Source organism: Triticum urartu, chromosome 5, assembly GCF_003073215.2.
Source record: "Triticum urartu cultivar G1812 chromosome 5, Tu2.1, whole genome shotgun sequence".
NCBI lineage: Eukaryota > Viridiplantae > Streptophyta > Magnoliopsida > Poales > Poaceae > Triticum > Triticum urartu.
Genome location: NC_053026.1, coordinates 440,410,685 through 440,433,569, shown reverse-complemented (window position 1 = coordinate 440,433,569; position 22,885 = coordinate 440,410,685). Strand labels below are relative to the sequence as shown.

Sequence of the window (22,885 nt, the reverse complement as noted above, 5' to 3'; positions counted from 1 at the left end):
CAAACACCGTGGTAATGTTTTTTTGAACTAGGAGAAAAGTTTATGCAAATATACCCCTGATAACTTATGTGTAAAAAAACATGGCAATATATGCACCACATAACTTATAACTTAGGTCACAAACACCACGGCAATTTTCACCTTGGAAAAAAGTTATTGAAAACATACCACGGTAACTTATGTGTAAATGTCATGGTAATATACGCACTACAGACCTGATAACTTAGGTATGAACACTGCGACAACTTTTTTGACCCTGGAAACATAACCCGGTAATTGTTGTGTAAACAGCATGGTAATATAAACTTCATAGACATGATAACTTATATACAAACACTATGTAAAGTTTGACATGGAAAAAAAGTTGTTGTAAACACCCCCCTCGATAACTTTTGTGTAAATAACACGGTAACTTACGCACAACAAAGATGATAACTCATGTAAAAATGTAGTGGCACCTTTTGATTCGGCGGAAATGTTATGGAAACACACCCCCTGATAACTTCCGTCTAAATAGTATGGTAATATGCACATAATAGTGCTGATAACTTACATAGCACAGGCGTTGAAACATTTTAGAGAAAAGCCGTTGGAACATACTAATATGAGATCTAACTTCGAAACTCTTGTCGCGAAGGATTTTTTATGTTAAAACGATTTTCCGGGACCGACGGTTTAAGCTATAAATATTTTTGAAGTTTCGAAAAAGTATGAGATCAACTTTTTTATCTGTAGTGCATGCATGCATGTGCATGTGATGAGAAAGTTGGAGGAATCATTTTTACGCTCTATTAATTTTCTGTGTAAAGCATAGGCATGGTAACTTTTTTAAAAGCAGTCATCGGAACATATAAACATATGATCTAATTTGGAAGGTCTCATCATGATGATTTTTTATATAAAAATAGTTTTTCAATCCGAGGTGATCTTTGAGCTACAATTTTTTTTTAAAAAAAATCATCTAGGAAGAATCTAGAATGACAACCTTTTTGTCCCTGTGCATGCATGCATGTGTATCTGATAAGAAGGTTAGAGAAATCAGTTTTATGCCCCGGTAATACCTGTGTAAACAACATGGTAACATATGTAGCACATGCGTGATAACTTACATAGCCGATGTGGTAACTTTTGTTCGGAAAAAAAAGTTGTCGGAACATATCAACATGGGATCTAATTTTGAAGATCTCGTCATGACGAATATTTTGTGTGAAAACAGATTTTGAATCGGAGTTACTGTTTGGTCTACAAAACATTTTGAATATTGAATTTAGATTATACCTTTGCTGACGTAAGCAATTTCGTCTTTTTTGCATGCATCCAATGAGTTACTGTGCATGAAGAATAAAATAGTATGCAAGTGTGTATATGAAGTCACGCTTTTGCTCCGGTGCATGCAGCCTCGGTGAGCACAGGTGGAAAATCGTCAGGATCTGTTACTAACTAACGACTGATCGATAGTTAGTCCAGTCCATAGATAATACTTCCTCCGTTTTAAAATAAATAACTCCCTCCAAAAGTTAATACAAAGTTAAGTAATCTATTTTAAAACGGAGAAAGTAATTGACAAACCAGTAGTTCTGAAACCGGTCAAAGGCTGGGTGAAAGTTTGAAAAATAAGAAGGACGCAATTGAGGACAGCGTCCACGGCCGGATGCCATTGTAGACAGCGTTCAACTCTGAACGCTATTACTAACGACGTCGAGTTTTGAGGTTTGCCCAGCCGTCATATCGGACTAAACATGGTCGTTTCCTAGTGACATATATGAAAGTGAGCTATAAACCTTAGTATGCATGAAGTCAGTGCTCCTTGACCACCGTACGGTAAGCAACCTTCAGCAGCCGACAACACCGAGGAGCGGCATCATCTCACCGTTCGCTCTTCATTAGGATCCTCCAATCGATTTTGTGGTTGGTTCATGTTAGTTGTTCGACGATCTTATTGCATCTCATTTGTTTGAATCTTCTATACAATTAGTTCAATGCCGCGCAAAAAAATTTGATTAATTCAATGATTTACAAGTGGATACTTTGTAAATGATTGGATTCTTATTCCTGGGTTATGGTTCTTAGTTGGCTAGTCTACGAGAAGCCAAATTTTCAGTTGTCAGACTATAGTAGACCAATTTTCAGTTGTCAGACTATAGTATAAGAACATGTTAATCATTCTGGTTTACATGGATGGTGAAGTGCAACATAGATCCATGGGTGTGGAGTATAGTGTTTCTCCGAAATTAACATTTCCAGCATCCGAGAAAACCAATTTTGAAGACATCAAAAGTGAGACATGTCGATGATTTAGACAAGTTAATGTCAGTGCTCAAAACAACCCGAATATCCAAGCTCGCTATGATATTGGATCCCCAGGATCATATTATTTTCAATTAATTTCATTATATGAGGAAAGATTATGGAACATGATTTTTGAGAAGACCAAATCCTGGACAATGTGGCAAGTGATAGAGTTATATGTTAATTTCATGCCAAACTGAGACATGTTGAGCCAAGTCGGCGGTGGAAGCAACATACCAATAATTAAAAGGCAATCACAAAGGTATGAAAGTGCAATACATTCATTATTGCATCAAACATCTGTCAAGGCCTTTTCAAATTGTAATACACATGGTCCTGATTTCGACAGGGCACATGCTCCATCTTCTACTGGTGGTAATGTGACAAATGCTTAGCCAACAAATGGTTTACCATTGATAGGCTACCCCCATAAACAACTGACATCTTGCAACATAATAGCCATTTCTCCTCCAGGTACGTGAAAACTATTTGTCTCAGGCCACCAACGCTCCACCAATGTCGATATCAAATATTTGTCGACGTTGATTTTCCTCATCTTAGTAATATGATAAAAACAAGGTTCTCTAAAGCTGATGTACATAGAGGATCAAATGGGATGCCAACACGGTGACACAATACATTCAAACAAATCTTAGGATGCATCAATACACGCAATAATTAGACTTTAGTTAACCACTAAGTCTAACGGACAACATGCGAATTTAAAGGATTGTCACACTTTCTCAAGTTTTGGATATTTTGTGCTATCTCCGAGGCATCCATAAGACCATAACAAATCACTAAAACATCCATTTGTATCCATTTCAAGACTATGTTACAACATAAAAGGAACGAGTAAGATGTTGAAGTGAAATATCAAAGCAATCATTTGAATTTATTCTTCACAGTACTGCATTGATAAATAAATCTCATACAATCCCATGTTTTCAGCTATGCCTAGGCAGTCAGTGAAATCAGTGAAGCTACAACAAGATAGCATATGAATCAATTATGACCAACTGCTTAAGTACTAGGTTATTTCATAGCAGTTCTGAAATTTATATAATTTTGGTTCGATGCACAATACCTCTTACGAAAGCGATAGAAGTAATTTATATTATTCCATAACTGTTACTTTCATATGAATCTATCAACTAGAATAAGAGACAAATGGTAAATCATTAATGAAGTAATTTGAAAGCATCTACTCCTTGTACTGTTTAATTTGAAAGCATCTACACTGTAATCATTATTTGGGGACTAGCGGAATGCGTACCTTATACGAGGACAAATTACGGTGTAGTGCTATATGCAGGCTACTAAACCATGTATTTCTCATTGTATTTTCTTAGCATGTCCAAGGTGGCAAAAAAGAAAGAAAGATGCAATAACTCCACCGGATACGGCTCACACCCTACTCACGAATGACAATCAAGATGAACAACTATTTCTGCCAAGAAAAAGGAAAAGCTGAAAGATTGACAGCTAAACTAATAAAGCATCGACCACGATCCTGAACTCAGAACACGCCCGCGAGCAACACCGCGAAGAGGACGGCCGCTGCCCTGGCGGCGACGTTCCTCGTCGCCGCGCTGGTCGGGGCGATCCCGACGATGAACCGGCACGTCCCGGTAGAGGGGTCGACGGTGGTGGTGGTGGCGAGTCCGCGGAAGTCGCAGGCCCGGTCGTCCTGGTCCTCGGTCTGGTAGTAGCTGTTGAACGCGTACGACACGTTGCCCTTGGCGTCGAGGCCGCCGCACGACGTCTTGTACCCGAGGCTGGTGCAGTCGGCGCTGCCGCAGGCGTAGCTGACGCTGTCGCCGACCTTCTGGTCGCCGAGGTCGGCGCCGGGCTTGAGCACGCACCACCGCCTCTGGAGGTACTCGACGCCCCTCGCCGGCACGAGCATGCCGCCGCCGTTGCCGCGGAGGCTGAGCTGGTACTTGGGCTTCCCGTCGTAGAAGAAGATGCCCCAGTGGCGCTCGAAGTTGCCCGGCTGGATGCTCTTCCTGTCCTCGTCGATCAGGCTGAAGAGGTAGGCGTCGACGGGGGCGCCCGGCGTCAGCGGCGTGCCCTTCCCGGAGGCGACGTGGTCCAGGAGGCCCTGGTTGAACCGCTGCGCGTACGCCGGGTTGGCGTTGGCGTCGCCGTCCGTGGGCCAGCCGACCTCGCCGACCACGACGGTCACGTTGGGGAACCCGTTCCTGCGCAGCGCCGCCACCAGCGTGTCGTGGTTGGCGTCGAAGGTGTTCTGGTACGTCACGCCGCCGTCCACCACCGGCGAGGTGGAGCCCTGGAAGAAGGCGTAGTCCAGCGGGAAGTTGGGGTCCGCGTACAGGCTGATGAACGGGTACACGTTGGCCACGAACGGCGCGCCGCTGGACGCCAGGAACTGCACGATGTCGAGCATGAGCCCGTGGATGTCCGCACGGAAGTCGCCGTCCGACGGCTTCCCCGTCGCCGACTGGTAGACGTCGGCGTTCAGCGCCACCGTCACCTTCACCTGGCCGCCCAGCCCGGCCGCCATCAGCGCCGCCTGGATGTTCTGCATCGCCGGGAACGTCGTGTTCAGGTACGTGCCGTTGAACGTCTGCAGGAACGGCTCGTTCCCGACGGCCACCAACCTGCACCCGTCACCGATCGCGTCAGTGTTGTTACTCAGTAGCAGGACTGGCACGGCAACAATTGGCTGCTGTGATTTAAATTTCAGAGCAATCTGCTAAATGCATCGTGATTAGAGGTGGAATATGAGGTGAGATGATTGTGATATATATCTGCATCACATATGATGGCATGACCGACCATGGAAAAATACACACACACAAACAAGAAATAGTCACTATATATTTGTGCTAAGAATTATTTGGCACACAGGTTCCTGATGCTGAGTTCTCATGATGATCATTTCCCCCAAAAAAGAATGTCTTGAGAATTATTTGTGCAATGAAGCTGGATATTCGTGAGACGAAGATTGGGACAGCTGAACGGCCATGAAAGTTTTGTTTCCTTTGAACAAAAGAAATTTACCTCCATAATGGAAAAATCAGAATTGAATAACCCAATAATCTCGAACACAAAAAATTCACAGGCAACAAGGCTGTAATAATTCTACGCGAAAAAGCAGTAATAATTCAGATTCATGGAGAATTGGAGATGGTGCATGACCTTTCTGGATTGCTGGACTTTGACAAGATAACTTTGAAAAGCACATAGATGCAGATAATGAGTCTATTGCCCAACGTGTCAAACTCTCTCTCGGAGCGGCTGTGGTTTCTTTTGAGCTTTCAGCCTTTTGTTCACTGCCGATAAATTGATGCCTCAATCAGGGCAAACCCACGGCAGTGGCAGAATCAGTATCACCAAAAGAGATAGGGTTATCGTTTTTCACCCTAAGGTAAGCACTTGGCGAAGGAAGTGCACGACAAGGAAAGAAGGAAAGCCTAACTTTTATATGCATGGCACATGCAAGTGCTCCCGTCATGAGTAGTGGAAATTTGAAAATGCTTTAAATTTTCACCAGAAGAAGTGCTTCAAAAGTAAAATTTAAGCACAAAAACGTTTTCCATGGAACATTGCAAGCATAAAAAACACTGCCGAATTCACACATGTCATTTGTTTTCAATCAAAATGTTTTGCGAGAAATTGGAATCTTTTAAAATATAAACAATTGTTGGTTGCAAAGGAAAAAAGAATTATGGGCAGACGAGAATTTCAGTTGCTTGGCGCTGTGGTCTTCCCCGTTAAAGTGAAGGGGCCTAGCAAGCTAGCTTTGCTCGATGTCTTTTGAAGCTTCTGATTTGGTTTGACAGCAACACTTGCTAGCTTGCTGCTGCGCAACTTGTTTTAAGACAGACATCTGGAGAAGATAGAAAGGATCGCCTTAACCTTAATGTGTGATGTAGCATGCCAAAGTTGTGGCTGGACCCCACTGCACAACTCGCCCGAACTGACCAGAACTTAGGCGACTACCACACAAGGTTTTTTGGTTCAGAAAAAAAGAGTACAAATGTAAAATCTTGAGGGAGTGGAGTAGTACACAGGATACACATGAATTCCACTGGAAAAATTACACTAGTGGAGCCTTTAATTAGAAGCCATTCAATTTCTGCATTGAACAAGGAAAATTTATGCATCGAAGCCGTTCATTTTCTTGTCAAGCGGCCAGGGATATATTTCTTCGACCAAATCGACGTGGACAAAAGGAAAAACAGCGAAGAAAAGGAAAAAAGAACACAGAAGCAAATGTACCTTATGTCGACGCCGTCGTTGACGTGCTTGGAGACGTTGGCCGTGACCCAGCGCTCGGCGGCCTTGGTGCTGCCGGCGAGGTCGGAGAGCATGTCGTTGGGGATGCCGACCATCACCTGGATCCCCGACCCCTTGAGCGCGCCCAGGATGCCGTCCTCGGCGTCGAACAGCTTCACCCGGTCGAAGCCGTTGTCCTTGAGCAGCCGCACCACCGTGCTCGCCGGCAGCGGGTGGCTCAGCTGCGTGCCCCAGTTCACGCCCATGCCACCGGCCGACCACCGAGCCATGCACAGCACCACCACCGCCACCGCCGCCGCCTTGGCCACGCAGCCGCTGCCGCCGGCGACCCCCATTTATTCCGATCGCACGCCCGCTCGCTAGCTTGGTCGGATAGGGAGCCGGTCGATGGCAGGAGCTTGGGATTCCTTGCCGACCTTTGGAACAAGAACCGATCAAAAACTGGCCGGGAATTAATACGAGCGTTTTCTTTCCCACCAATCAAGAACTAGCGCCAACCCTGCTATACATGGCAGGGAATTAAGATCAGGACAAAATATTTTATAGACGGAAGATCTTTTTCCCTAAATCGACGTTGCTTTCGTGGACCAAGAACCAGCTCAAATTCAGGGCTCGGGGAAGGGATTACCGAAAAGAAAAGCCAAGCGACGAACAGAGCAAGGCTGCCCAATCAAGAACACCTCAAGTCAATCAAGATGAAAACTCTTGCATCAACATAGCCAATCGGAACAGCTTCGAAAACAAGCAAGCGGCAACCAGACGGGGGGAGAAAGGCGGATTTGAGCATGAGATTGACAGGAGGAAGCATTAATAGGGGGCTGTGCGGCAAGCAAGAACCTGGAAAGGATGAGCCAGGTGACAAGATACTTGGAGGATGACCGGGTGTTATTGACCTGCGATGAGGGGGGCTAGGCTAGGATGGAGGAAGATCACGGGAACAAGCAATCGACAGACACACAAACAGGATTCCGATTCCAAATGATGATGGGAGAGGGCTGTAAAACCAGGGGGGGGGGGGGGGGGGGGGGGGGGGGGGGGGGGGGGGGGGGGGGAAGGGGGCTGGCTGGTTGCCTGCCAGGTCTAGAGCAGAGGAGAGGCCGTGGCTTTCAGTTTTGAGGATCGTGGCACTGATGACATGCCATAAAGTACTACTACTAGTAGTAGCAGCAGCACACACTAATAGCATGAGCTGATCATTTTTGTTTGCTTCAGTTGCCCCATCCGCTGCGCTGTATATTTGGGCGTTTCAGCCGTTGCACCTCGACCAGGATGAGCATGTAGTTGTTTAATGCGAGTAATTCACTCCTATTTCTTCCCAGGCATTGCCAAAAAATGACAAGAGAAACTTGAATGCACTGGCTGCATGCAAAGGGAGTTCTGGTGGAGGTAGTACTCCTACTTGGGTGGAGTTAATTTTTTGACCTGAAATTGGGTAGAGTTAATGTCCTTGTGCCTAACATATCTGAATTGTCAAATTTTGGCAAAACCTCCTGCGCACCCGAAATGGAGGTAGTGGTCGGCTTTGCATTTGAACTTGAGTAAGGAAGCACTCCATGCTTCGAAATGGAGTACATAATATTGTTGTTAAAGTAGCAAAATGAACAATGAGTAGTAAGAAAATATGATTATGCTCATTAGGTCTACTAGCAAATACAGTATGTCCGTGCGTTGCAACGGGAGACAAAAACAATTATGCGCTGGCCAAATATAAGTATGACTCAATACCTTGACATATGAGCGTCCTCTATTTTAACACGGTGGCTCAGTATGTTGTCACTTATCTTTCTTCCCACCCTTGCGGACGATACTCGCGATGTCCACAGGATCGCAATGCATTTGACGTGGTAAATCCCAAGGCTGTGGGCTTGCCACTGCACGCCACACTTGTCATTATGTTGCGCAAGGGAATTTTAAAGCTTTAAAAACAAACCGCATCGACCGTGAACTACTCCCAACGCCTAGACATATAAAGACTTTTCAAAAACTAATCAAATCCGAGACAGAAAATACTTTTGAATCGACAAACATTTTTTTTGGATTTTCTCAAAAAAAATACAAACATTACTTTTGTTAAGAACATTTTTTGAAATGCATGAACAGTTTATGAATTCATGAAAAAAAATTGACTCAAAAAATAGTATTTGAATCGATGAATTTTTTTGAAAATTTGGCAACAAAATTAAAATTCGTGTTTTTTTGAATTTTTGTGAACATTTTCTAAAATTTCATTTACAATTTTTTTCAGATTCCCGAATATGTTTTGAATACACGATCAGTTTTTTCAAAATCATGAACACGATTTTATTGCCCAACCATTCTTTTCCAAATCATGATTTTTTTTATAATTTACGAACATTTTTGTAAAACCACCAACTTTTTTTAATCCACAAAAATTTTATGATTTCATAAACATTTTTTGAATTCACAAACATTTTATTATTTCTTCAACATTTTTTGTGAAAACACTCAACTTTTGAAATTTGGAAATCCTGAATTCATTTAAAATAGGACAAAAACAGAATGGGAAAAGAAAAGATAAAAAATTCACAAACATTTTATTATTTCTTCAACATTTTTTGTGAAAACACTCAACTTTTGAAATTTGGAAATCCTGAATTCATTTAAAATAGGACAAAAACAGAATGGGAAAAGAAAAGATAAAAAAGTATCACTCACATATCTTATAGAACCCTCGTCACTAAGAGGGTAACCAACATGGGCCAAAAGTTTTTCAATAACCAAGGGTGGAGTAGGCCATGACTTGCATGTGTGCATGTTTGTTTTCAACAAAATTTGGATTGGCATATTTGTTTTGGGTTAGAAGTGGATTAACTTTTCTCCTCCTTACTACAATGCCCCAAAAATAATGCAAATCTCGCAATCTTTGAGAGCAAATTCAGCGTTGAGATCCGTGAGTAAGGCTAAAATAACATATTGTGAAAAGTTGGTGACAATAATATCATCAACATAAATAATCACAACCAATGTTACTATAGATTTGTCGAAAATGAACAGTGCAGTGTATGATTTCAAAGCAATGAAACCAATTTCCTGAAACTTGGTCTGAGTTTTGAATTCCGAACTCTGAGTGCTTCTTTGACACCATATAGGGCTTTATCAAGCTTGTAGACATAATGTGGAACTTTAGAATTCTCATGACCTTGTGGTTGGCACAAGTAGACTTCTACATAACACCATGGAGACGAGTTCTGCACATCTACCTGCTTAAGAGCATCTCCAGCCGTTGGCCCCCCAGGCGGCGATTTTACGCGCCCCGTAGGGGCGAGCCGGCGCTTAAATCGGCACGGGGGCGAGCGGGTTCCCAGCCGCTCGCCCCAGGGTCGCCCCGGACGTGTTTTATTTTATTTTAAAAAAGCTGAATTCGGCAAAGTTAGGCTAAAATCCGGTAAACTTGATATTCATATTAAACATGTTCGGCGTTTTACATAAATTATTTAAAGAACTAATCTATGGGGCGAAGAACTCGAGCAGCGCGGCGAAGTCGCCGCCGTCCTCGTCGTCATCGGCGGCCTTCTCCTTCTTGATGGCGCGGCCGCCATTGCTGGACCCCTATCCGGCGTCTCCATGCCGAACAGGCGGTGGCGGCGCGTTGTCGTCATTGTTGCTGTCATCGAGGACGACGATGCCTCCCTCGTCCCGGCCATGGCGACGAGCTTCGAACCACGCGAGCACGGCGCACTGGCGCTCCCTCTCCATCAGCACCCAGTCGTCGCGCACCCAATTGAGGGCCTATTCGTCGTCGAGCACCTCCTCCTTGACGCCGCTGGCGAGCCCGGGCTCCTTCTTCACGACGGGGAGCCCTGGCTCCGTCTTCGGCTTGACGAGTCGGGGAGGAGCCGAGGACGAGGCGCGGCCGCCTCCTTCGTTGATGACGATGTCGGCCGAGCGGGTGCGCCGACCGAGCGGGGTCTCCGCTGCGGGCTCGGCCTTGACGCCGAACACCGCCGGAGAGCCGGAGGAGTGGGAGGAGGAGTGGGAGGAGGAACGGGATGAGGGCGACGAAACGGAGACAAACCTCCTTGGCATCCATTGCCCGGCGCCGCGGCGGGGCACCGGAGCGACGACCAGTCCTCGAGGGTATGTGAGCGGTGGGTTGTTGCCACCCTCGAGGTGCGCGAGAACCTCGCGGAGCGTCCGGTCGGGAACGGACCACCACAGGCGTCGGCCCTCGCTGTTCCACCGGCCGCCCGCCACCACCGGCGCCCCGTTGGTGGAGGAGAGGCGTTGCTCCTGACGGCATTGGAAGTATGCCGCCCATGCCTCGTGGTTGTCGGCGGCGTACTGCGGGGAGGCGCGCTGTTCCTTGGTCAACGACGACTGAACGCGGCCGACCTCGCCGGCAAAGTAATCGAGGCGCGTGACGACGACCGGTGGGGGGATGGGGACGCCTCCGGTGCTGCGCCTCCATCCTGTCGGCCTAGCACGCATGTCTGGAGGCGCCGGAACGTTGGCCTCGAATAGAAGGTGCGCCTCCCACGTTTGCAGCGAGTGGCGGCCGAAGCCGTGTTGGGGAACGTAGTAAATTCAAAAAAATTCCTACGCACACGCAAGATCATGGTGATGCATAGCAACGAGAGGGGAGAGTGTCGTCTTCGTACCCTCGTAGACCGTAAGCGGAAGCGTTATGACAACGCGGTTGATGTAGTCGTACATCTTCACGATCGACCGATCCTTAGTACCGAACGTACGGCACCTCCGCGCTCAGCACACGTTCATTTCGGTGACATCCCGCGAACTCACGATCCAGTAGAGCTTCCGGAAAGAGCTTCATCAGCGCGACGGCGTGGTGACGGTGTTGATGAAGCTACCGACGCAGGGCTTCGCCTAAGCACCGCTACGATATGACCGAGGTGGATTACGATGGAGGGGGGCACCGCACACGGCTAAAAGATCAATGATCAATTGTTGTGTCACCAAGGGGTGCCCCCCTCCCCGTATATAAAGGAGTGGAGGAGGGGAAGAGGGCCGGCCTCCTATGGCGCGCCCCATGAGGAGTCCTACTCCCACCGGGAGTAGGACTCCCCCTTCCAAGTAGGAGTAGGAGTTGGAGAGGAAGGGAGAGAAGAAGAGAAGGAAAGGGGGGCGCCGCCCCCCTCCTTGTCCAATTCGGACTAGAGGGGGAGGGGCGCGTGGCTGCCCTGGCCGCCCCTCCTATTCTCCCACTAAGGCCCATTAGGCCCAATATATTCCCCCGGGGGGTTCCGGTAACCCCCCGGTACTCCGGTATATGTCTGAAACCTCTCGAAACACTTCCGGTGTCTGAACATAGTCGTCCAATATATCGATCTTTACGTCTCGACCATTTTGAGACTCCTCGTTATGTCCGTGATCATATCCGGGACTCCGAACTACCTTCGGTACATCAAAACACAAAAACTCATAATACCGATCGTCACAGATCTTTAAGCGTGCGGACCCTACGGGTTCGAGAACTATGTAGACATGACCGAGACACATCTCCGGTCAATAACAAATAGCGGAACCTGGATGCTCATATTGGTTCCTACATATTCTACGAAGATCTTTATCGGTCAAACCGCATAACAACATACGTTGTTCCCTTTGTCATCGGTCTGTTACTTGCCCGAGATTCGATCGTCGGCATCTCAATACCTAGTTCAATCTCGTTACCGACAAGTATCTTTACTCGTTCCGTAATGCATCATCCCGTAACTAACTCATTAGTCACATTGCTTGCAATGCTTATAGTGATGTGCATTACCGAGAGGGCCTAGAGATACCTCTCTGACAACCGGAGTGACAAATCCTATTCTCGATCTATGCCAACTCAACGAACACCATCGGAGACACCTGTAGAGCACCTTTATAATCACCTAGTTATGTTGTGACGTTTGGTAGCACACAAAGTGTTCTTCCGCTAATCGGGAGTTGCATAACCTCATAGTCATAGGAACATGCATAAGTCATGAAGAAAGCAATAGCAGTAAACTAAACGACCAAGTGCTAAGCTAACGGAATGGGTCATGTCAATCAGATCATTCTCCTAATGATGTGATCTCGTTGATCAAACGACAACTCATGTATATGCCTAGGAAACTCAACCATCTTTGATCAACAAGCTAGTCAAGTAGAGGCATACCAGTGACACTCTGTTTGTCTATGTATTCACACATGTATTATGTTTCTGGTTAATACAATTCTAGCATGAATAATAAACATTTATCATGATATGAAGAAATAAATAATAACTTTATTATTGCCTCTAGGGCATATTTCCTTCAGTCTCTGATACGTCTCCGTCGTATCTACTTTTCCAAACACTTTTGCCCTTGTTTTGGACTCTAACTTGCATGATTTGAATGGAACTAACCCGGACTGATGATGTTTTCAACAGAATTGCCATGGTGTTATTTTTGTGCAGAAATAAAAGTTCTTGGAATGACCTGAAAATCAATGGAGATTATTTTTGGAATATATAAAAAATACTGGAAGAAAGATCTACATCAGGGGGCCCACACCCTGTACACGAGGGTGGGGGCGCGCCCCCTGCCTCATGGGCCCCCTGAGGCTCCACCGACCTCAACTCCAACTCCATATATTCGTGTTCGGGGAGAAAAAAATCAGAGAGAAGGGTTCATCGTGTTTTACGATACGGAGCCGCCGCCAAGCCCTAAACTCTCTCGGGAGGGCTGATCTGGAGTCCGTTCGGGGCTCCGAAGAGGGGAATCCGTCACCATCGTCAGCATCTGAAGGAAATATGCCCTAGAGGCAATAATAAAGTTATTATTTATTTCCTTATATCATGATAAATGTTTATTATTCATGCTAGAACTGTATTAACCGGAAACATAATACATGTGTGAATACATAGACAAACAGAGTGTCACTAGTATGCCTCTACTTGACTAGCTCGTTAATCAAAGATGGTTATGTTTCCTAACCATGAACAAGGAGTTGTTATTTGATTAACGAGATCACATCATTAGGTGAATGATCTGATTGACATGACCCATTCCATTAGCTTAGCACCCGATCGTTTAGTATGTTGCTATTGCTTTCTTCATGACTTATACATGTTCCTATGACTATGAGATTATGCAACTCCCGTTTGCCGGAGGAACACTTTGTGTGCTACCAAACGTCACAACGTAAATGGGTGATTATAAAGGTGCTCTACAGGTGTCTCCAAAGGTACATGTTGGGTTGGCATATTTCGAGATTAGGATTTGTCACTCCGATTGTCGGAGAGGTATCTCTGGGCCCTCTCGGTAATGCACATCACATAAGCCTTGCAAGCATTGCAACTAATGAGTTAGTTGCGAGATGATGTATTACGAAACGAGTAAAGAGACTTGCCGGTAACGAGATTGAACTAGGTATTGAGATACCGACGATCGAATCTCGGGCAAGTAACATACCGATGACAAAGGGAACAACGTATGTTGTTATGCGGTCTGACCGATAAAGATCTTCGTAGAATATGTAGGAGCCAATATGAGCATCCAGGTTCCGCTATTGGTTATTGACCGGAGACGTGTCTCGGTCATGTCTACATTGTTCTCGAACCCGTAGGGTCCGCACGCTTAAGGTTTTGATGACAGTTATATTATGAGTTTATGAGTTTTGATGTACCGAAGTTAGTTCGGAGTACCGTATGTGATCACGGACATGACGAGGAGTCTCTAAATGGTCGAGACATAAAGATTGATATATTGGACGGCTATATTCGGACACCGGAAGTGTTCCGGGTGATTTCGGAGAAAACCGGAGAGCCGGAGGGTTACCGGAACCCCCCCAGGAGAAGTAATGGGCCATATGGGCCTTAATGGAGAGAGAGAGGGGCTGCCAGAGGTGGGCGCGCGCCTCCTCCCCCTTGGTCCGAATTGGACTAGGAGAGGGGGGGGGGGGGGCGCCCCCCTTTCCCTCTCCCTCCCCACTTCTTTCCCCCTCCTAGTAGGAGTCCTACTCCTACTAGGAGGAGGACTCCTCCTGGCGCGCCTATAGGGGCCGGCCGGCCTCCTCCCCTTGATCCTTTATATACGGGGGAAGGGGGCACCCCTAGACACACAAGTTGATCTTCGTGATCGTTCCTTAGCCGTGTGCGGTGCCCCCCTCCACCATATTCCACCTCGGTCATATTGTAGCGGTGCTTAGGCGAAGCCCTGCGACGGTAGTACATCAAGATCGTCACCACGCCGTCGTGCTGACGGAACTCTTCCCCGACGCTTTGCTGGATCGAAGCCCGGGGATCGTCATCGAGCTGAACGTGTGCTAGAACTCGGAGGTGCCGTAGTTTCGGTGCTTGATCGGTCGGGCCGTGGAGACGTACGACTACATCAACCAAACGCTTCCGTTGTCGATCTACAAGGGTACGTAGATCACACTCTCCCCTGTCGTTGCTATGCATCACCATGATCTGGCGTGTACCTAGGAAATTTTTTGAAATTATTACGTTCCCCAACAGTGGCATCCGAGCCTAGGTTTTATATGTTGATGTTATATGCACGAGTAGAACACAAGTGAGTTGTGGGCGATATAAGTCATACTGCTTACCAGCATGTCATACTTTGGTTCGGCGGTATTGTTGGACGAAGCGGCCCGGACCGACATTACGCGTACGCTTACGCGAGACCGGTTCTCCCGACGTGCTTTGCACATAGGTGGCTTGCGGGTGATAGTTTCTCCAACTTTAGTTGAACCGAGTGTGGCTACGCCCGGTCCTTGCGAAGGTTAAAACAGCACCAACTTGACAAACTATCGTTGTGGTTTTGATGCGTAGGTAAGATTGGTTCTTGCTTAAGCCCGTAGCAGCCACGTAAAACTTGCAACAACAAAGTAGAGGACGTCTAACTTGTTTTTGCAGGGCATGTTGTGATGTGATATGGTCAAGACATGATACTAAATTTTATTGTATGAGATGATCATGTTTTGTAACCGAGTTATCGGCAACTGGCAGGAGCCATATGGTTGTCGCTTTATTGTATGCAATGCAATCACGCTGTAATGCTTTACTTTATCACTAAGCGGTAGCGATAGTCGTGGAAGCATAAGATTGGCGAGACGACAACGATGCTACGATGGAGATCAAGGTGTCGCGCCGGTGACGATGGTGATCATGACGGTGCTTCGGAGATGGAGATCACAGGCACAAGATGATGATGGCCATATCATATCACTTATATTGATTGCATGTGATGTTTATCTTTTATGCATCTTATCTTGCTTTGATTGACGGTAGCATTATAAGATGATCCCTCACTAATTATCAAGAAGTGTTCTCCCTGAGTATGCACCGTTGCGAAAGTTCTTCGTGCTGAGACACCACGTGATGATCGGGTGTGATAGGCTCTACGTTCAAATACAACGGGTGCAAAACAGTTGCACACGCGGAATACTCAGGTTATACTTGACGAGCCAAGCATATACAGATATGGCCTCGGAACACGGAGACCGAAAGGTCGAGCGTGAATCATATAGTAGATATGATCAACATAATGATGTTCACCAATGAAACTACTCCATCTCACGTGATGATCGGACATGGTTTAGTTGATTTGGATCACGTAATCACTTAGAGGATTAGAGGGATGTCTATCTAAGTGGGAGTTCTTTAAGTAAATTAATTGAACCTAAATTTATCATGAAACTTAGTACCTGATAGTATCTTGCTTGTTTATGCTTGATTGTAGATAGATGGCTTGTGCTGTTGTTCCGTTGAATTTTAATGCGTTCCTTGAGAAAGCAAAGTTGAAAGATGATGGTAGCAATTACACGGACTGGGTCAGTAACTTGAGGATTATCCTCATTGCTGCACAGAAGAATTACATCCTGGAAGCACCGCTGGGTGCCAGGCCTGCTGCTGGAGCAACACCAGATGTTATGAACATCTGGCAGAGCAAAGCTGATGACTACTCGATAGTTCAGTGTGCCATGCTTTACGGCTTAGAATCGGGACTTCAACGACGTTTTAAACGTCATGGAGCATATGAGATGTTCCAGGAGTTGAAGTTAATATTTCAAGCAAATGCCCGGATTGAGAGATATGAAGTCTCCAATAAGTTCTATAGCTGCAAGATGGAGGAGAACAGTTCTGTCAGTGAGCATATACTCAAAATGTCTGGGTATAATAATCACTTGATTCAATTGGGAGTTAATCTTCCAGATGATTGCGTCATTGACAGAATTCTCCAATCACTGCCACCAAGCTACAAGAGCTTCGTGATGAACTATAATATGCAAGGGATGAATAAGACTATTCCCGAGCTCTTCGCAATGCTAAAAGCTGCGGAGGTAGAAATCAAGAAGGAGCATCAAGTGTTGATGGTCAACAAGACCACTATTCAAGAAAAAGGGCAAAGGGAAGAAGAAGGGGAACTTCAAAAAGAACGGCAAGCAAGTTGCTACTCAAGAGAAGAAACCCAAACCTGGACCTAAGCCTGAAACTGAGTGCTTCTACTGCAAGCAGATTGGTCACTGGAAGCGGAACTGCCCCAAGTATTTGGCGGATAAGAAGGATGGCAAGGTGAACAAAGGTATATGTGATATACATGTTATTGATGTGTACCTTACTAATGCTCGTAGTAGCACCTGGGTATTTGATACTGGTTCTGTTGCTAATATTTGCAACTCGAAACAGGGACTACGGATTAAGCGAATGCTAAGGATGAGGTGACGATGCGCGTGGGAAACGGTTCCAAAGTCGATGTGATCGCAGTCGGCACGCTACCTCTACATCTACCTTCGGGATTAATATTAGACCTAAATAATTGTTATTTGGTGCTAGCGTTAAGCATGAACATTATATCTGGATCTTGTTTGATGCGAGACGGTTATTCATTTAAATCTGAGAATAATGGTTGTTCTATTTATATGAGTAATATCTTTTATGGTCATGCACCCTTAAAGAGTGGTCTATTTTTATTGAATCTCGATAGTAGTGACACACATATTCATAGTGTTGAAGCCAAAAGATGCAGAGTTGATAATGATAGTGCAACTTATTTGTGGCACTGCCGTTTAGGTCATACCGGTGTAAAGCGCATGAAGAAACTCCATACTGATGGACTTTTGGAACCACTTGATTATGAATCACTTGGTACTTGCAAACCGTGCCTCATGGGCAAGATGACTAAAACATCGTTCTCCGGTACTATGGAGAGAGCAACAGATTTATTGGAAATCATACATACAGATGTATGTGGTCCGATGAATATTGAGGCTCGTGGCGGATATCGTTATTTTCTCACCTTCACAGATGACTTAAGCAGATATGGGTATATCTACTTAATGAAACATAAGTCTGAAACATTTGAAAAGTTCAAAGAATTTCAGAGTGAAGTTGAAAATCATCGTAACAAGAAAATAAAGTTTCTACGATCTGATCGTGGAGGACAATATTTGAGTTACGAGTTTGGTGTACATTTGAAAAATTGTGGAATAGTTTCGCAACTCACGCCACCCGGAACACCACAGCGTAATGGTGTGTCCAAACGTCGTAATCGTACTTTACTAGATATGGTGCGATCTATGATGTCTCTTACTGATTTACCGCTATCGTTTTGGGGACACGCTCTAGAGACGGCCGCATTCACGTTAAATAGGGCACCATCAAAATCCGTTGGGACGACGCCTTATGAACTGTGGTTTGGCAAGAAACCAAAGTTGTCGTTTCTGAAAGTTTGGGGCTGCGATGCTTATGTGAAAAAGCTTCAACCTGATAAGCTCGAACCCAAATCGGAGAAATGTGTCTTCATAGGATATCCAAAGGAAACTATTGGATACACCTTCTATCATAGATCCAAAGGCAAAACTTTTGTTGCTAAGTTCGGAAACTTTCTACAGAAGGAGTTTCTCTCGAAAGAAGTGAGTGGGAGGAAAGTAGAACTTGACGAGGTAACTGTACCTACTCCCTTATTGGAAAGTTGTGCATCACAGAAAACTGTTTCTGTGACACCTACACCAGTTAGTGAGGAAGCTAATGATGATGATCATGAAACTTCAGAACAAGATACTAATGAACCTCGTAGATCAACCAGAGTGAGATCCGCGCCAGAGTGGTACGGTAATCCTGTTCTGGAAGTCATGCTACTAGATCATGATGAACCTACGAACTATGAAGAAGCGATGGTGAGCCCAGATTCCGCAAAATGGCTTGAAGCGATGAAATCTGAGATGGGATCCATGTATGAGAACAAAGTATGGACTTTGGTTGACTTGCCCGATGATCGGCAAACAATTGAGAATAAATGGATCTTCAAGAAGAAGACTGACGCTGACGGTAATATTACTGTCTACAAAGCTCGACTTGTCGCAAAAGGTTTTCGGCAAGTTCAAGGGATTGACTACGATGAGACCTTTTCACCCGTAGCGATGCTTAAGTCTGTCCGAATCATGTTAGCAATTGCCACATTTTATGATTATGAAATTTGGCAGATGGATGTCAAAACTGCATTCCTGAATGGATTTCTGGAAGAAGAGTTGTATATGATGCAACCAGAAGGTTTTGTCGATCCAAAGGGAGCTAACAAAGTGTGCAAGCTCCAGCGATCCATTTATGGACTGGTGCAAGCCTCTCGGAGTTGGAATAAACGCTTTGATAGTGTGATCAAAGCATTTGGTTTTATACAGACTTTTGGAGAAGCCTGTATTTACAAGAAAGTGAGTGGGAGCTCTGTAGCATTTCTGATATTATATGTGGATGACATATTACTAATTGGAAATGATATAGAATTTCTGGATAGCATAAAGGGATACTTGAATAAGAGTTTTTCAATGAAAGACCTCGGTGAAGCTGCTTACATATTAGGCATTAAGATCTATAGAGATAGATCAAGACGCTTAATTGGACTTTCACAAACCACATACCTTGACAAAGTTTTGAAGAAGTTCAAAATGGATCAAGCAAAGAAAGGGTTCTTGCCTGTGTTACAAGGTGTGAAGTTGAGTAGGACTCAATGCCCGACCACTTCGGAAGATAGAGAGAATATGAAAGATGTTCCCTATGCTTGAGCCATAGGCTCTATCATGTATGCAATGCTGTGTACCAGACCTGATGTGTGCCTTGCTATAAGTCTAGCAGGGAGGTACCAAAGTAATCCAGGAATGGATCACTGGACAGCGGTCAAGAACATCCTGAAATACCTGAAAAGGACTAAGGATATGTTTCTCATATATGGAGGTGACAAAGAGCTCATCGTAAAAGGTTACGTTGATGCAAGCTTTGACATTGATTCGGACGATTCTAAATCGCAAACCGGATACGTGTTTACATTAAACGGTGGAGCTGTCAGTTGGTGCAGTTCTAAACAAAGTGTTGTAGCAGGATCTACATGTGAAGTGGAGTACATAGCTGCTTTGGAAGCAGCAAATGAAGGAGTCTGGATGAAGGAGTTCATATCCGATCTAGGTGTCATACCTAGTGCATCGGGTCCAATGAAAATCTTTTGTGACAATACTGGTGCAATTGCCTTGGCAAAGGAATCCAGATTTCACAAGAGAACCAAGCACATCAAGAGACGCTTCAATTCCATCAGGGATCTAGTCCAGGTGGGAGACATAGAGATTTGCAAGATACATACGGATCTGAATGTTGCAGACCCGTTGACTAAGCCTCTTCCACGAGCAAAACATGATCAGCACCAAGGCTCCATGAGTGTTAGAATCATTACTGTGTAATCTAGATTACTGACTCTAGTGCAAGTAGGAGACTGAAGGAAATATGCCCTAGAGGCAATAATAAAGTTATTATTTATTTCCTTATATCATGATAAATGTTTATTATTCATGCTAGAACTGTATTAACCGGAAACATAATACATGTGTGAATACATAGACAAATAGAGTGTCACTAGTATGCCTCTACTTGACTAGCTCGTTAATCAAAGACGGTTATGTTTCCTAACCATGAACAAGGAGTTGTTATTTGATTAATGAGATCACATCATTAGGTGAATGATCTGATTGACATGACCCATTCCATTAGCTTAGCACCCGATCGTTTAGTATGTTGCTATTGCTTTCTTCATGACTTATACATATTCCTATGACTATGAGATTATGCAACTCCCGTTTGCCGGAGGAACACTTTGTGTGCTACCAAACGTCACAACGTAAATGGGTGATTATAAAGGTGCTCTACAGGTGTCTCCAAAGGTACATGTTGGGTTGGCGTATTTCAAGATTAGGATTTGTCACTCCGATTGTCGAAGAGGTATCTCTGGGCCCTCTCGGTATTGCACATCACATAAGCCTTGCAAGCATTGCAACTAATGAGTTAGTTGTGAGATGGTGTATTACGAAACGAGTAAAGAGACTTGCCGGTAACGAGATTGAACTAGGTATTGAGATACCGACGATCGAATCTCGGGCAAGTAACATACCAATGACAAAGGGAACAACGTATGTTGTTATGCGGTCTGACCGATAAAGATCTTCATAGAATATGTAGGAACCAATATGAGCATCCAGGTTCCGGTATTGGTTATTGACCGGAGACATGTCTCGGTCATGTCTACATTGTTCTCGAACCCGTAGGGTCCGCACGCTTAAGGTTTTGATGACAGTTATATTATGAGTTTATGAGTTTGGATGTACCAAAGTTAGTTCGGAGTCCAGGATGTGATCACGGACATGACGAGGAGTCTCGAAATGGTCGAGACATAAAGATTGATATATTGGACGGCTATATTCGGACACCGGAAGTGTTCCGGGTGATTTCGGAGAAAACCGGAGAGCCGGAGGGTTACCGGAACCCCCCCGGGAGAAGTAATGGGCCATATGGGCCTTAATGGAGAGATAGAGGGGCTGCCAGAGGTGGGCCACGCGCCTCCTCCCCCTTGGTCCGAATTGGACTAGGAGAGGGGGGCGGCGCCCCCCTTTCCCTCTCCCTCCCCACTTCTTTCCCCCTCCTACTCCTACTAGGAGGAGGACTCCTCCTGGCGTGCCTATAGGGGCCGCCCGGCCTCCTCCCCTTGCTCCTTTATATACGGGGGCAGGGGGCACCCGTAGACACCCAAGTTGATCTTCGTGATCGTTCCTTAGCCGTGTGCGGTGCCCCCCTCCACCATATTCCACCTCGGTCATATTGTAGCGGTGCTTAGGCGAAGCCCTGCGACGGTAGTACATCAATATCGTCACCACGCCGTCGTGCTGACGGAACTCTTCCCCGACGCTTTGCTGGATCGGAGCCCGGGGATCGTCATCGAGCTGAACATGTGCTAGAACTCGGAGGTGCCGTAGTTTCGGTGCTTGATCGGTCGGGCCATGGAGACGTACGACTACATCAACCAAACGCTTCTGTTGTCGATCTACAAGGGTACGTAGATCACACTCTCCCCTCTCGTTGCTATGCATCACCATGATCTTGCGTGTACGTAGGAATTTTTTTTGAAATTACTATGTTCCCCAACAACATCAACCTTCCTCCATCACCAATTTCATGGTGCTCACCGCCGTGTGTCAGTAATTCCATCATTGGCTTGCTGGACGGTGATGGGTTGGATGAGCTTTATCATGTAATCGAGGTAGTTTTGTTAGGGTTTGATCCCTAGTATCCACTATGTTCTGAGATTGATGTTGCTATGACTTTGCTATGCTTAATGCTTGTCACTAGGGCCCGAGTGCCATGATTTCAGATCTGAACCTATTATGTTTTCATAAATATATGAGAGTTCTTGATCCTATCTTGCAAGTCTATTGTAACACCCTCGATGCGACTATAGCTCCCACGTGTCGAGGCACGACTTAGAGACATAATCGCATTGAAGGCATATGTCGCAAGTTAGGCAATCTTCACAAACATCCCATGTAATGTAATAATAAAAGGGGAGATAACATAGTTGGCTTACACTCGCCACGTCAATCAAGTACATAAATAACATTACATCATCCAAACACTCATGGCCCGACTACGGCGCCAAAATAAAAGAGAACCCAACATGCGACAACGGTCCCGTTCACCCCCAACTGGGCACCACTACTGATCATCGGGAAAGGAAATGTAGTAACGTTGAGAGTCTTCGTCGAGCTCCCACTTGAGCTCGTACGCGTCTCCTGGAGCGGAATCATCGGGCGCTGCATCTGGTGTAATAGTAATCTGTGAGCCACAGAGACTCAGCAATCTCGCACCCTCGCGATCAAGACTATTTAAGCTTATAGGTAAGGCAAGGTAAATATATGGAGCTGCAACAAGCGGCTAGCATATATGGTGGCTAACTTATTCGCAAAAGAGAGCGAGAAGAGGAGGCAAAGCACGAGCGAGAAACTAGAGAACAACATGCGCAAACATTACTCCAACACCGTGTCCACTTCCCGGGCTCCACCGAGAAGAGGCCATCACGGTAACACACTC

General features: G+C 45.4%; 1 protein-coding gene across 5 annotated transcripts; it reads right to left on the bottom strand.

Annotated features, from left to right (window-relative positions):
* Positions 1-3,599: 3,599 nt before the first annotated feature.
* Positions 3,600-7,587, bottom strand: LOC125509621 (glucan endo-1,3-beta-glucosidase 5-like). Of its 5 annotated transcripts, none has more exons than XM_048674632.1 (3): positions 7,184-7,587; positions 6,538-7,057; positions 3,600-4,913 (listed from the first exon to the last, which is right to left on the bottom strand). In XM_048674632.1, the coding sequence occupies exons 2-3, from the start codon at positions 6,888-6,890 to the stop codon at positions 3,809-3,811; spliced, it is 1,458 nt and encodes a 485-aa protein (XP_048530589.1). In that variant the 5' UTR covers positions 6,891-7,057; positions 7,184-7,587; the 3' UTR covers positions 3,600-3,808. The 5 variants fall into 5 exon arrangements, with proteins under 5 accessions (XP_048530589.1, XP_048530588.1, XP_048530591.1 ...); XM_048674631.1 differs by having other exon boundaries at positions 6,538-7,054; XM_048674634.1 differs by having other exon boundaries at positions 6,538-6,971.
* Between the last annotated feature and the right edge of the window lie 15,298 nt (positions 7,588-22,885).